The sequence below is a fragment of the Acanthochromis polyacanthus genome, chromosome 20, assembly GCF_021347895.1.
Source record: "Acanthochromis polyacanthus isolate Apoly-LR-REF ecotype Palm Island chromosome 20, KAUST_Apoly_ChrSc, whole genome shotgun sequence".
NCBI classification, from domain to species: Eukaryota; Metazoa; Chordata; class Actinopteri; family Pomacentridae; genus Acanthochromis; species Acanthochromis polyacanthus.
In genome coordinates, this window is record NC_067132.1 from 26024858 (window position 1) to 26038587 (window position 13730).

The window sequence follows — 13730 nt, forward strand, 5'->3', positions numbered from 1 at the left end:
AGATAAATGTTGAATCATCCAATCAATCCAAACAGTATCCTTAGTTATGGAACTAATGCCATCTGCAAAATATAGGATTATGTAAGGGAACCGTTCACTTAGCACATAAAAGCTCAACTACTGTTCTTTGATTCTGGTGTCATTGTTTCCAGTTATATCAAGTAAACTTTTTATGTGTCATATTTATACACTACTGTTCAAAAGTTTGAGGTCACTTAGAAATGTCCTTTTTTTTTTTTTGAAAGAAAAGCAGTTTATTTTTTCAATGAAGATAACATTACATGAATCATAAATCCAGTCTAGACATTGTTAATGTGTGTGAAAGGCTAACTGATGATTAGAAAAGCCTTGTGCAGTTGTGTCACCACATGAATAAAAATGGGAATTTTCATGGAAAATATGAAGTTGTCTGGGCAACCCCAAACTTTTGAATGGGAGTGTATATTTTCTCAAAATTTTAGCAATGCCAAATCTCTCCAATCTTGATCGTCTTCTTGTTGTAGTCCTAAAAAGACAACACCACTGATGATGTAATGCAGATTTATTCCAGCCAAACTAGCCTCGGGGATCAGAGAAAACACAGCAAAGGTCCTCAGATCTTTCTCTTTGCACAAACCTCCTTCTATTTTGTGCTTTTTTTCACATGTCAATCACAGACATGAGACACTATTCTAGTTTTAGCCTGTACAATAGAACATAAACACTGATTATCCCTCTGATAGCGTGTGATGCTTCAAATTAGTCCATAAATCTGCTTAGAAATTATGAGGGGAATTAATAAGCAGTGGGAATCAAGTTGATATTTGTCAGATATGTCATGACATAAGCCTCTGTTAAGCCTTATGTGAAGCAGACAGCATGTTTTAGAGCCTGTGGGATTGAGATTTTTTTTTTTTTTGGTATTTTTAAATACTGGATGATCATCAGAAATGGCATGAAATGGTTTTAGGTGGGCAAGATGTCAGCACAACTTCTTAGGTTTTCTAAATTATGGAAAATTAGAACAATGCTGGCTTTATTTGATCCTTCACGATGCTTTAAATTACTACTGTAAAAATCTAATAATGAGCTCAATTTATGTCAGAACAATGAAATAAATCAGCATGCGAATCTTAGATCTACAGTAAACAGCAGCAGGCTCATGAACAGACTCTAGGGTGAAATCCATCTCCCCCATCTCTCTGGGGTCTCATTTCAGATTTATGGCCCCTTTTTAGGGTTATCTTACTTTTTTACACCATTATCTCTGAGTCATAGCGTGCTTACCGTCGGTCAGATGTAGCTGTGCATATTCTTGGCCCACACATCGATTAAAGAAGCAGGTCATGCTGGGATACATTACATTTGCTGTAAGGTGACAACCCTCTGCTTTAGAGCGAGTCATATGGAAAGTACTGCAACAACAATGGGTTACACTTAATAAAGCAGACAGCCATCAAAGGTTAGAATGTAGTTCTTAACCATAGTTTTTGCCAAGAGTCAATTTAAGCGGGTCTTCTTGTGGAGAGATTAGACACTCGATGGAAATACACAACAGAAGCCTCAAAAATATGCTATTTTTAAGCTATTTTATGATTGAAAATTGGGTGTTTGTTTAAAGATTCAAGACAAACAGGTGACAAATGCCAAAAAAATACACAGCAAGGCAAGTTTGTCTATTAAACATAAAAAATATCAAGACAAAGTGTAAACAAGAAGTTTTACCAAACTTGGACCGCCCGGCGACAAAGATGACCCCTGTGACCTTGAAAATGAGGTCAAGATCACCAAATTCGAACATGACCTGTGTCTTATTATGGTACACCTGTGTACCAAATATGGTGAGGCTACATCAATATTTGATCGAGTTATCGCGCGGAAACCAAATTGTTACAGACAAACAAGCAAGCAAGCAAGCAAGCAAGCAAGACCTTGCAGCTGAAAACAATACCTTCCGGAAAACGCAGTTTTGCCGGGCGGTTAAAAAAAAGCTTAAAGCGATGATGATAAATGATGAAAGACACAAGGACAGTCTTTTTTTTTGCTTTCTACTCTTAAATAAGAGATCAAAGCTAGCTGGAGACTAATTTGCCTGAGAATCATCACATTTTTAAGATATCAAAGTGATAGTTGTCTCTTTGCCACTAAAAACGAGCTGCTAATTCGGCAAAACTTGTAACGATGCTAGTAATTGGGTGAGTCGAGGCCCCGCTGTGACTTTGGCAGCCTTGTTTTAGACCAGGGGTGTCAAACTCAGTTTAGTTCAGGGGTCATATTCAGTCCAATTTTAACTCCAGACATGAATGATACACAAAGCAATGAATAAAGCAAAATGCAAAATGACAAAAATAATGACAAAAAACTCCAGCGAGACACAAAGGAAAAACGGAATGATAAAAATGAGTAACAAAATGACAAAAAAAACAAAAACAAGACAAAAAATTACAAAAATTAGACACAAAATGTCAAAAATGAGACACAGAATGTCAAAAGCAAGAAACAAAATGACAAAAACTTAGACAACATGAAACAAAGCAAAAAAAGACAAGCAGTTAGACAAAAAAGTAGACAAACAACACAAGAAAGTGGACAAATGACAAGACAAAAAATGACAAAAGCATGAAACAAAACGACAAAAATGATACACAAAACAATGTATAAAGCAAAAAAAAACACAAAATGACAAAAACTCAAGCGAGACACAAAGGAAAAACAGAACGACAAAACGAGTAACAAAACAGAAAAACAAGACAAAATATTACAAAAATGAGACACAAAATGACAGAACAATGAGCAAGATCATTTACTTTATGAGCAAAACAACTTGTCATGGTCTAAAAAGTATTTTAAAATTATAGTTTTACTAATTTCCAATCTGCAGTTACTGTCTTCTCTGTAATTTTTACACTTTACAAAGTCGTCCAGTGGGCCGGATTGGACCTTCTGGTGGGCCGGTTTTGGTCCACGGGCCGCATGTTTTTCACCTGTTTTAGATGTTTTGCCCTTCATGTTCTGCTTAGTGTGGTTTCTCTTTAATCCCCGAGGCCCCCTGACTTCTATTTTCACACTTCTTTTCATTACCTGAGCGTCCTGTCGCCACCTAACCCCTTCCTTTCTAAGTTTAGAGGTGTGAAAGCTGCCAGCGTCCTCCGCCAGCTTCCCGTCCACACATGTGAGGAAGAGATAATGAGGAAGGAGAGACTTTCCCCCTGTCCTTTTGTGGCTGCCTGTCTTCGGCCTGCTCTCCCCAAGATCTGTCATCTTTTATATCCCAGGATTCATTGCGGCAAACAAAAGGCCACTGATTCATCCTGACAGCCTCTTCCCCTCTCTCTCTCTCTCTCTCGCTCTCTCTCTCTCTCTCTCTCTCTCTCTCTCTCTCTCTCTTTTAGACATACCAGCAGTCGTCCTCGTCTCTGCAGTCCAAGAGCAGGAAGAAGAATAAAGGTAAGCGATGAAGCCACCTGTTTGGGCCAGATGTTTCCAGTTGTGGTCACTCACTCATTTGCTGGAGCTAATGGATGCTGGGGAGAAGTGGGAGCAGCTTCAGATGAACCGGTTGTCTTAGTAGCACTTTATTTTACGCCTCTGCAGTTTGCTAATGATCTACTTGGGGAAATCATTTGGTTTAATTATGAAGGAAATAAGGACCTGTTTGCCACAGTAGAGTCACTTCTGAACCAGACTGGATTTCTGGGTGTTTCTTTGCTCCTGTCACATTTTACCTCAAAGTGGGCTCATTTTTCACAACAATATTAAGTCGTAAGGAAACAGAAATAACGCGGTTAGAAGTGGAGAGAACTCAGAAATGTCTGGTGTTTAGTATGACTAAGTTCTAATGCTATAAATCATGAGCCAGCTATATTACATATTTTTTGTTTTATTATGTCGTCCTGGAAACATTTACCTTTTTAAAAACATTTGTGGCTTACTTTTGTCCCACTAAAGAATGTGTAAAGATGCTTTGTGTTAAATGTTAGTGATCCCCACCTCAGGCCCACTGGATTGCAGATGTTTTCCATCTGACACATTTGTTAACACAAGATTATAAAAAGAAAACTCCTCCGTTAAAACTATAGACTGTATACAAAGATGAACGTAGCATCTGGCTCCAAAATTGAAGCCCACCTGGAAGTGTCAAAAACTTGCAATATCACGCCGTCCGCTAGGGTTGGCTCCAAAAAGCTTTTGCTCCATAGACCCCAATTCATTTTTGGAAAAAATAAAACTTGATAGACTGATGTTCTACAGCTCAGGATTTTTTTCCCGTTAGTTTTCATGGTCAAAATGAGAGATCAGGTGGCCGATCTTAAAATAAATCAATACTGAATTTTAAATAAATCGTTAAAGTTGGCGGAGCCAGGGGGCGTGGCTATACTTGATAGACAGTCTTGTCTATCAAATAAGAGAGTCTTCAGCTCTCAGTCTGGCCCGCCCATAGACTGGTCCTGCCCCGAGTTGCTCTCCGGTCCAGTCTGTTTGGTGACGCTTTTTACGTCACTGGCTCCAAAAAATCCAAAACGGTGACCAGGAAGTAGCAAAATCCGGGCTTCATTTTCTCGGCCTAGAAACCAACGGTTGACGTCACGGTTAGTTCACGCCTGGTTAAAACTGATGTTTTTGAAGGAGAATGTTCCTAAACTTGTATCATATTTTGTCCTTTGGCTTGAAGTAATAAATGACTTTAGGTGGCTGAATTTGTTCCGCATCTTGTTTTGTATATAATTTTAAAAAACGTTGATCGGATGTTTTCAAGCTCAAAGTGTGTGATGCATTTTGTAGTAACTGCACAAGCCTTGGAAAAATACATTTTCTACAAAGAGAAAATAGAATTTATTTGATTATTTATTATGCAAGAAAATGCATACAACTTTTTTCCAGGTAGCCATAGATGTTAGGCTTATGGGTTCTGTAAAGCGTCTTGAGACAATTTGACTGTAATTGACGCTATATAAATAAAACTGAATTGAATAGATGTTACTAATATTGGAAAACTAGCAATCTAGATATTTTACCAGTCACATTTTTAATGGGTTTCCATACTTGTCTGTGTACACACTGTCTGCAGTTCAGCCTAGTGCAGCTGAAAAGTCTCAGAATTTTTGTCATGTGACTGTTGGTCACAGCCTAATCTTGAGTAGCTTCTTGGTTGTGTAAAGGAGTGGAAAATTATTTGTATTTTATAGAATTAATTTGTTAAACAGTTAATTTTTGGCAAATTTTAAATGGAACATGTATAGTTTAATAGATGATATCTTCAAATCTGTTGGTGGGATTGTGGTTAAAAAAAAAACTGCAAATATTCAGGGTTTCCAGAGGATGAATGTTAATTAAATGCCCTGACTTTTCTTCTCACACCACCAGGAGATTATCCTTTGTGTCTTTTAGTGATGCTACTGTATCTCGCCACTTATTGATGGAATTACAGTGAAACTTACCATTAACAGTCATGGTTCCCAGAGGATGAATCTTTTTTAATTTGTGGATCCTCTGACTTTCCCTCAGCGCCACCATGGCATTATCTTTTGTGTTTTTTAGTCTTAACATAATTATTTGTGTAATTATTTCAGGTTGACTCGGTATCAGTGCATCCTCGTCATGTTGTTGATCATTTCTTCCGCTAACACTCTTTTTTTGAACAGTTATTCTACGATTACACGGACTAAAAGGCTGATATATTCGCTTATGAGGTTCTTTTTCCACCGTGTAGTCATTTCATGCTCTTGCAGTCTGGCCAGAGCATTTGTGAATTTGCATTTTAACATATTGTGCTTATTTTACATATTTCCATGAGTGTGCTTCACCACAAGACTCCTTATATCGCTGGAAAGACGACGTTTTGTTTTAGCTCAGTTCTTCTAATAAATGAGCACAGTTCCAATGATTCCTCTTCTTTTTTTTGGATGATTTTACTCCCTGCTATCAGTTTCTTCGCCTCTTTGACCAAACATGCTGGAAGTGATATTTAGTGTTTTTTCCACAGGCCTTTGACTCGTCTCACCATCTGCCAGTGTGAGAAGCTCTGAAAGCTTTAGCTCCATCTGCACCGTCTCTGTCCGCCGCTTTGTTTGTTTACTGCAATTAAAGCAAAGTTTCTAAATGGAGTTGATATCGCTGCTTAACTGGCGCTTCGTGTGGCCGCCCCTATCGAAGCACGTAATGAAATATCAGTTACTTTTTCGGCCCGGGCGCAGGAAACATCTTCATTTTCTAAAATGAAAAAGCCAAATTGGTGATGGTATCGGTTTATAGCCTGGAGGTGCTGCACGGAAAAATGAGAATAATCACAATTCTGGAGCACTTTTGTGCATTCTGAGGATCTATAGTGTGCTCTTTATCAGAGTATATACCTTATTAATTATCTCAGCCTTTTCATATTGCACATTTGAGCTTTTTTACATTTTTTTTTTAATCATCTAGCTGTTTCCTTCAGAGATGCAGCGCCACGGAGGGAAATGGAATATTGAATCTCTGTCCTCGTTAAAAGACTTTTCATATCGAGCAATAAAAGTTTCTTGGCGGCCCTCGACTGGGAGCCAAGTTTCCCCCGGTGGTCTTTAACGAGACGCCCGCTGTGCTAAACGTTAGCGGGCTCTTTATGCCAGGAGGAAAATGCACTTTTTATTAAACACCTCTTACCTTACTGCAGTGCTGCAGCATTCTGTCAAACGCTCAGATCCCCAGAGCGAACTCTTGCCAAGAATTACTGCTACATTAGGACGTGGCATTTTATTCACACCGCTATGAAAGAGTGAGCACTTTAGAGGCAGTGTTAGCACTATGTATGCTCTACCCTCTGAAAGACATGTTTTCCTCCAAGTTTTGGCGATTTCCGTTGTTTCTTCCCGCCCTCACGTTTCCTCCGTGTTCTTCCAGGACGAGCTTTGGCCTCCCTGAGTCGGAGGCGTGTTTCCTGCAAGGCTCTGGGCCGAGGAGACTGCGAGGGCTGGCTGTGGAGAAAGAGGGACGCCAAGGGTTACTTCTCTCAGAAATGGAAGAAGTACTGGTTCGTTCTGAAGGACAACTGCCTGTACTGGTACATCAACGAGGAGGTACGTCTGCAGCAGGAATCTGTGGCAGCGTAAAACGAAAGTGACAGATCCAGTTTCTCAGGGTTTGTAATATATTGCAGCATGTTTTAAAGAGGTCTGAAGACTTGGAGGCAGTGATGAAATTTGTTCAAAACGATGCTTGCTGTGGCTGAACGCAAGGTTTCGAAACAACTCTGCTGCTGCTTTGTGACAAAAACAAAAGTTTCCCTTTTATAGTACGTGAGGTAGAAGGATTTCAGTCTGATTTCAGCTCATATTTTTAAATTTGACTTTGTGAACTTTGTGAACCTTCAAGAGCCCGTCGTTGACTTGGTTCAGACTGAAATTTCGCAGCGACATCCATGCTTTCCAAAGGATAAATCATAGTTAAATTGGTGATAATGTGACTTCCTCTCAACTACCAACGTGAGATGAAAGTTTGTGATGTTTAGGAATCTATTGGTGGAGTCATTGTTCAAAATAATGCTAATATCTGTGGTTTCCAGAGGACAAATCTTAAACACCCTGACTTTTCTTCTTACACCACAATGAGGTTAACGTTTGTGCATTTTAGTGATTATACTGTGTCTCAACAACTACTGGTGGAATTGCCATGAAATTTAGCAGCCACGTTCATGGTTCCCAGAGGATAAATCATAGTCAATTTGGGGATTCTAGGACTTTCCCCTCCAGCACCAACATAGGATTATCCTTTGTGTTTTTTGTTTAGTGATACTACTGTATCTCAACAACTATTGGTGGCACAGTCGTGAATTTTATCACAAACGTTCATGGTTCTCAGAGGATAAATCTTACTTTACTCAGTGATTCTCTGACATTTCTTCATTTGTGATTCTTAGTGACATATTTTAACAACTGTTGATCATTTTGTCGCAAAACTTATTTTAATACTATTTCTCCACATTTAGTGTCAACATTCATGGTTCCCAGAGGATAAATAACAGTTACTTTGGCGATTCTCTGGCTTTCCCATGAGTGCTAGCATGAGTCTTGCACTGTTGGCTTTTAGAAACTGTATCTTGACAACTACTGATGGAACTGTTGTGACATTTAGCATGAACATTCGCAGTTCCCAGAGGATAAATCGTACTTAAACTTGTGATTCCATGACTTTTCCTCTGAGATCACCATGAGATGAACATTTGTGATTTTCAGAGAAATACTTCGACAACTATTGTTCAAATTGTCAAAAAAATTGCTGTTCATGGTCCCTACAGGAAGTAGAATTAAAAGCCATCATCACTTCAGAATTTGTCTAATTCTTCAGTTTATGACGAACTTGCAAAACTTAACAGAATTTCTTCTGCGTCATCTTTAATGTTTTGATGCCAACACGCCAGCATGCTTTGGTAGATTTATTTGCTACACATCTGACTGAGCTTAAAGCACCATAGTGGCTAAAATCAGAGGAACAAGCATTATTGTCTTCAAGTCAACACAGAAACACACTAAATCTATGTACGTCTTCACATATAAACAAACCGAAGTGCTTGTTGACCCAGATATATGACCGCAGCAGAAAGGGTTAGCAATGAATAATAAAAGTCGTGACAGCTAAGAGGAGACGAACCACAATAGCCACACTGAGTGAAACTGTTATTCCTTTAATGCTTTCTTTTGGCCCTTTCCTGGTTATTCTTGAAGCCTTTTTTCTCTCCATCTGTTCAGGATGAGAAGGCAGAGGGTTTTGTCAGTCTTCCAGAGTTCAAGATCGACCGGGCCAGCGAGTGTCGCAAGAAGTAGTAAGTGCTCGATGGAAGCGGGTCTGTTGCATATTTATGTGTGCTTACTTCGTGTGCAGTTCACATGCTCACCAATGTGTGAATGTGTTGCTGCAAAAAATGTCTCCCTCTGTCTCTCTAGTGCTTTCAAAGCCTGCCACCCCAAGGTCAAGAGTTTCTACTTTGCAGCAGATGGAGTGGATGACATGAACAGGTAAAGCAGCATGAGGCGAACATGGATGAAGGTTATGCAGCCGGGAAACATCTCAGCTGGCTGCTAAAAGTCGAACTTCCTGTTTATCCTCCACAAAACACAAGCCAAATCTGTTTTTTGATTTTATGATTAAAAAGGGCCTGTTTTTATTTAGAAAAGTAATATCCAATCAAACAATTTGTAAGATGTTTCCTTGAGGTTCCAGTTTTGACCTGAGAAATTTTGTTAGAATGTTGACTAGAGATCATTTCAAGTTCCGTTTAAGGACAGATAAGCAATACCTGGCTTAATATTTACTTTTTATTTTTGTAAAGTGAGCTTTTGTTACCTTAAATGCCTTTGTAAAAGAGTGATTGTTATGTAATTATGTAATTTACTTCAACAATAACATCACCAGTCCTCTTTCTCACCATGTAATTTTTCTTTTTCATTTTCACCTTGATATTGTTTGGGAACATCTAGTTTGTCTTTGAAAACCTTAAAAATATGCATTTGTCAGCTAGATATATCAGAAGTTAACTTCATTTTTTGAAAATTGATTATAAAAAGAGTTTGAACCGATGACAAATTACATTTTTTTATGGAATACTTGGAATTCCAGCCATAAAATCTGCAGACAGCCCTTATTATGTAGCACTACCCATCCAAATCACAACAAAAAAACTTTATCTAGCTGAGGTTTGTTGCATAAATTGACCCCAATCAGAAGCATTGCTATTAAGCAGAACAACACACTGTCCTTTTTTTGTTTTTGAATGACTTTTGGCAAACAAAGTAAGACAAAGATTCAAGGTTTCCAGAGGACAAATCTTAATTAAATTGGTGATCCCTCGACTTTATTTTCAAGCCCTAATTAGCAAAAATTACCTTGCCATGGTGACCGTGGAAGACTAAGCATTACCTATAGAACATCAGCTTTAGTTTAAAACACAATAGTGACTATTCATGGTTCCCAGAGGATAAATTGCCTGTACTCTGATGATTTTGATTTGTGATTTTTAAGTAATATACTGTATCTCAACAACTATTTGTGGAGCTATTGGGAAGTTTAATGCAAACATTCAGGTTTCCCAGAGGATAGATCTTGGTGATCTCTAACGTTTTCGTCTTATACTACCATGAGATTAACATTTATGATTTTTAGTGAATTATTTTAATACCTATTGGTTGTTTTGCATTAAAATGTATTGTAAAATAGTTTCCCTTACCTTTAATACCAACATTCATGGGTCTTAGAAGATAAATCATCTTCAAATCAGTGATGTGATTCTCTGCTTTTTCTTCCAGCACCATTATGTGGTTACTTTTTGGCTCTCTTTGTGATATATTGTATCTTGTGTAGCTCCAATGACACATGATTTTTTCTTATTTTGTGCACTAACTCAGTTGTATCAATACAAAGGGCTCAGCTTATATACATTTTTCCATATTGGGTGTCAAATTGATCCAAAAAACCCCCCAAAAACCTGTTAATTTGAAGTTTTTTTCATGGTGTAATGTGGTGTGTCAGGCCCCAAACCAGCTGCTACACTTTACGGCTCTTTCTCTTTCACATTTAATTACCAGCTTGTGTGTATATTACAGTAAACGCCGGTGTTCCTTCCTTCTGTTAGGTGGCTGAGTCGTCTCAACATGGCCGCCGTGGGCTACGCAGAGCGGGAGAGGATACGCCAGGAGCAGGGTGAGGGTTCATTCACTCACTTGCTAAAGGGCAGTTTGGCAGATGGCTGCTGCCTGATGGTGCCTTTAGTCACCAAATATACCGATAGTCCAGTTCCTGTTGAACTTACTTTGGTTTTCCAGCATGAAAATATTGCTGAATGTGCCTCTAAAGACCCCCTTACTCCATGTCTGTTTCATAATATCCCCAACAACCCATAGTAGACGCACATTTGGGTTTTAGCTAACAATAATTTGTTTTTAGCATCAATTGTTGTTGGTTGCAGCCTTACAGTGCTTCTGAGATGGATTAATGCTGCCTTGCCCAAAGTTTTCTTCATGTTAAGTGCTTTAAACAGATAAAAGTTGAGCTTGTTTACAAGATGGAAGGTAGAGGACGTGTTATAGATTAGATTGTGCTTGAATCTCCCCTAAACTGGCAATAAATCAAACTTTGTAAGCCTGAGTGATATGAAGTAAACCTGAGGCTTAGGGCTCCCTGGGTGTTTGAGATTCCTGAGCAGGTGTCTGTGTTGCTGAATTTGTGATCCAAGCTTGTTTCTACCTTCTGTGGCATTAATATGGTTTGTGTAGTTTATGCGGTGTTGCTGAAGGGATTGATAGATGGATGAATACATGGTTGGATGGATGGTGATTCAGATAGATAAGTGACTAAATAAATGTGAGGGTTTTTTGGCTTTTTTGACAAGAATTTACAAAAACAGACTCTTTTATGTCAATTACAAATATGAAAGGTAAAATAGGTGATTGCACAAGTCTTCACCCCTTTCAAGTCAGTATTCAGTAGATGCACCTTTGACCACAATCATACATAATTACAGACAGAGCGTTTTTGGCCCGTTGTTTTTTGTTAAACTGCTCAAGCTCAGGTTATACACTAGTGAGTGAAGAGTCCTTTCAAGTCTGGGCACAAAGTCTAAATTGGATTGACGTTTGGGTTCTGACTCGGCCCCTCCAAGACACAAACCTTGTTATCTTGAAATCATTTCTGTGGAACTTTTTCTGTGTGCTTCGGGTCGCTGTCATGGCGGAAAACAAATCTTCTCCCAAGTCGTACTTCTCCTGCAGGCTACATCAAGTTGCCCTGCAGTATTCCCCAATACCAAGAAGCATCTCCTTGTTATGATGCTGCCACCACCGTGCTTTGTCCACCAAGCATGGCATCTAGACTGGTGGCTAGAAAGCTACATTTTGGTATCATCAGACCAAAGAATCTTAGAAAAATGAAATGGCTGTCTTCTGATTGATTGTTTACTCTCTAATGTGAATGCAGAAACTTCCACAGTTGCAATAAATCATATTTTTAAACTTAATTCATTGCATATGTAGAACTATTATGACTTTTTTCATATATTTCAAAAGATAATTTAATTATTTAGCCATTAGGATGCAATTCAAGCCAATTTTTATCTGTTAAAGGCCTGTTGTGGAGTCTAGCAGTAGGTGTAGTTGATGGTAGAGTAACAGATTAATGCATATTTAAATGGATGTATGTACGGATGGTGGAAGGATGGGTATGTTGGGTTTCTGACAGTACGTGTGTGGGCTTCCAGCAGATTACTGGAGTGAGAGCGAACACGAGGATGACGCCACCTCCAGCCCCAAACAGGACAGTCCCCCACCTCCATATGATACCTACCCACGGCCTCCATCAGTGAGTCACGTACACAACCACACTGCATTCACGCTCATATAAAATACATGCTGCGCTTGGAGGCAAAAATCACGCTCGATGCTCCTCCGCAGTCCATTTTAGCAGTTAAATTTATTGCCAATTAAGCCTACAGGGAGTGGCGGGGATACATTTGGTATAATTGTTGCTATAATTGAACCTGGAACTGGTTGCTCTACATTCTCTTTGTCTTGGGGCGTATTTTTTAATTCTAGGATGAAATGAAAAACTGAAACAACAACAGCACCTTGTTAGGCGCGATAATAAGGGTCAGCAGGCACATAAGCTGCTAGAATGATAATTACAAGGAGTGTTTGGTGTTTCTGCAAACACTCAGATGCTCTTCTTTATCTTCCTGTCTCTTACTTACCCTCTCCCACACTTATTCAATCACCAAACTGCCTCTTTGGCAGTCATCTGGCTCCCTCTTCTTTCAAGTGTGTCATTACCGCTGAAGGAGACCAGCCGATTAAATTGACGTCTGCCACATTTCCACCCTTCTCCCCATCAGATGAGTGCCTACTTGGAAGGCCGGACCACTCGGCTGTCTTCCACGGAGACGTCTCGGTCCCGTTCGTCCCAGGAGGACTTCCTGTGTGGTGAGCCTCCGGGGGTGGCTGCCGAGCCGCAGTACCACCCTGGTCCTCTAGGGGGAGGAACCACACATAGCGGGAGGAAACCAGGGGGCAGCAACAGCAGCGACGTGCCGTACAGATGTGATCCTGTGGAGGTGTGTGAGAGAATGTCATCATGAAATCATCTTGAAAAGTCTGAAAATAAAAAATTATTTTCATGGATTTTGTTCCAAAGTTCTGGAATAGGAAAAAGTCTCAGTATTTACACTTTTATGTTGTTCGGCGTTATGAGTATTTCATTCTCACGGGGCTTTTAATGTTATTTATTCATGCTTCTTTAAGTTAATTTTCCCAAATAGAGTTTGTTTATGCAAAGTCTGCTGTCTTGGGAAATAAGAAGATGGAAAATATTACCATTGCCGCAACAAATATAACTTTTTGTCAAATAATTTAAATACTAATGTGCTGTTGTGAGTAAGATGAGAAAAAAAACACTTCACTGTTTCTTGTTTCTTGTAGTACCGCTCGAGTCCTGCAGGCGGCAGCAGTGAGACGGGGTCCCCTGGTCGCTCGTCGTCCTCTCAGAGACGTTCTTGGCAGGACCTGATCGAGACGCCGCTGACTGAAGCTGGACTGCACTACCTGCAGACTGGACCACTTGGTAATGCCCGGATTAACCATAAAACGTCACGAAAGCATCCTTTTATTTGCAGCTGATCTTATTTTTCAGCAAAAGCTTGAATTTATACTCGGATAGAATATTAGCTACAACTTATTGAAAGGGATTGTTGACTCTTTTTGTAACGTCTGGTTACTTCTTAATAGGACTCCCACTAA

The 13730-nt window shown here is 39.4% G+C and overlaps 1 protein-coding gene across 3 annotated transcripts in view; it reads left to right on the forward strand.

Moving 5' to 3' along the window:
- Positions 1-13730, forward strand: part of cnksr2a (connector enhancer of kinase suppressor of Ras 2a) — a 97072-nt gene that overhangs the window by 49893 nt on the left and 33449 nt on the right. For 2 of the 3 annotated variants that reach the window (XM_051940049.1, XM_051940051.1), the window contains exons 14-21: positions 3372-3426; positions 6856-7031; positions 8700-8773; positions 8895-8966; positions 10580-10647; positions 12200-12300; positions 12830-13048; positions 13413-13554. In XM_051940049.1, coding sequence (XP_051796009.1) covers positions 3372-3426; positions 6856-7031; positions 8700-8773; positions 8895-8966; positions 10580-10647; positions 12200-12300; positions 12830-13048; positions 13413-13554 — 907 coding nt within the window. The remainder of the gene's footprint in view (positions 1-3371; positions 3427-6855; positions 7032-8699; positions 8774-8894; positions 8967-10579; positions 10648-12199; positions 12301-12829; positions 13049-13412; positions 13555-13730) is intronic. The other variant, XM_051940050.1, reaches the window with a different exon arrangement.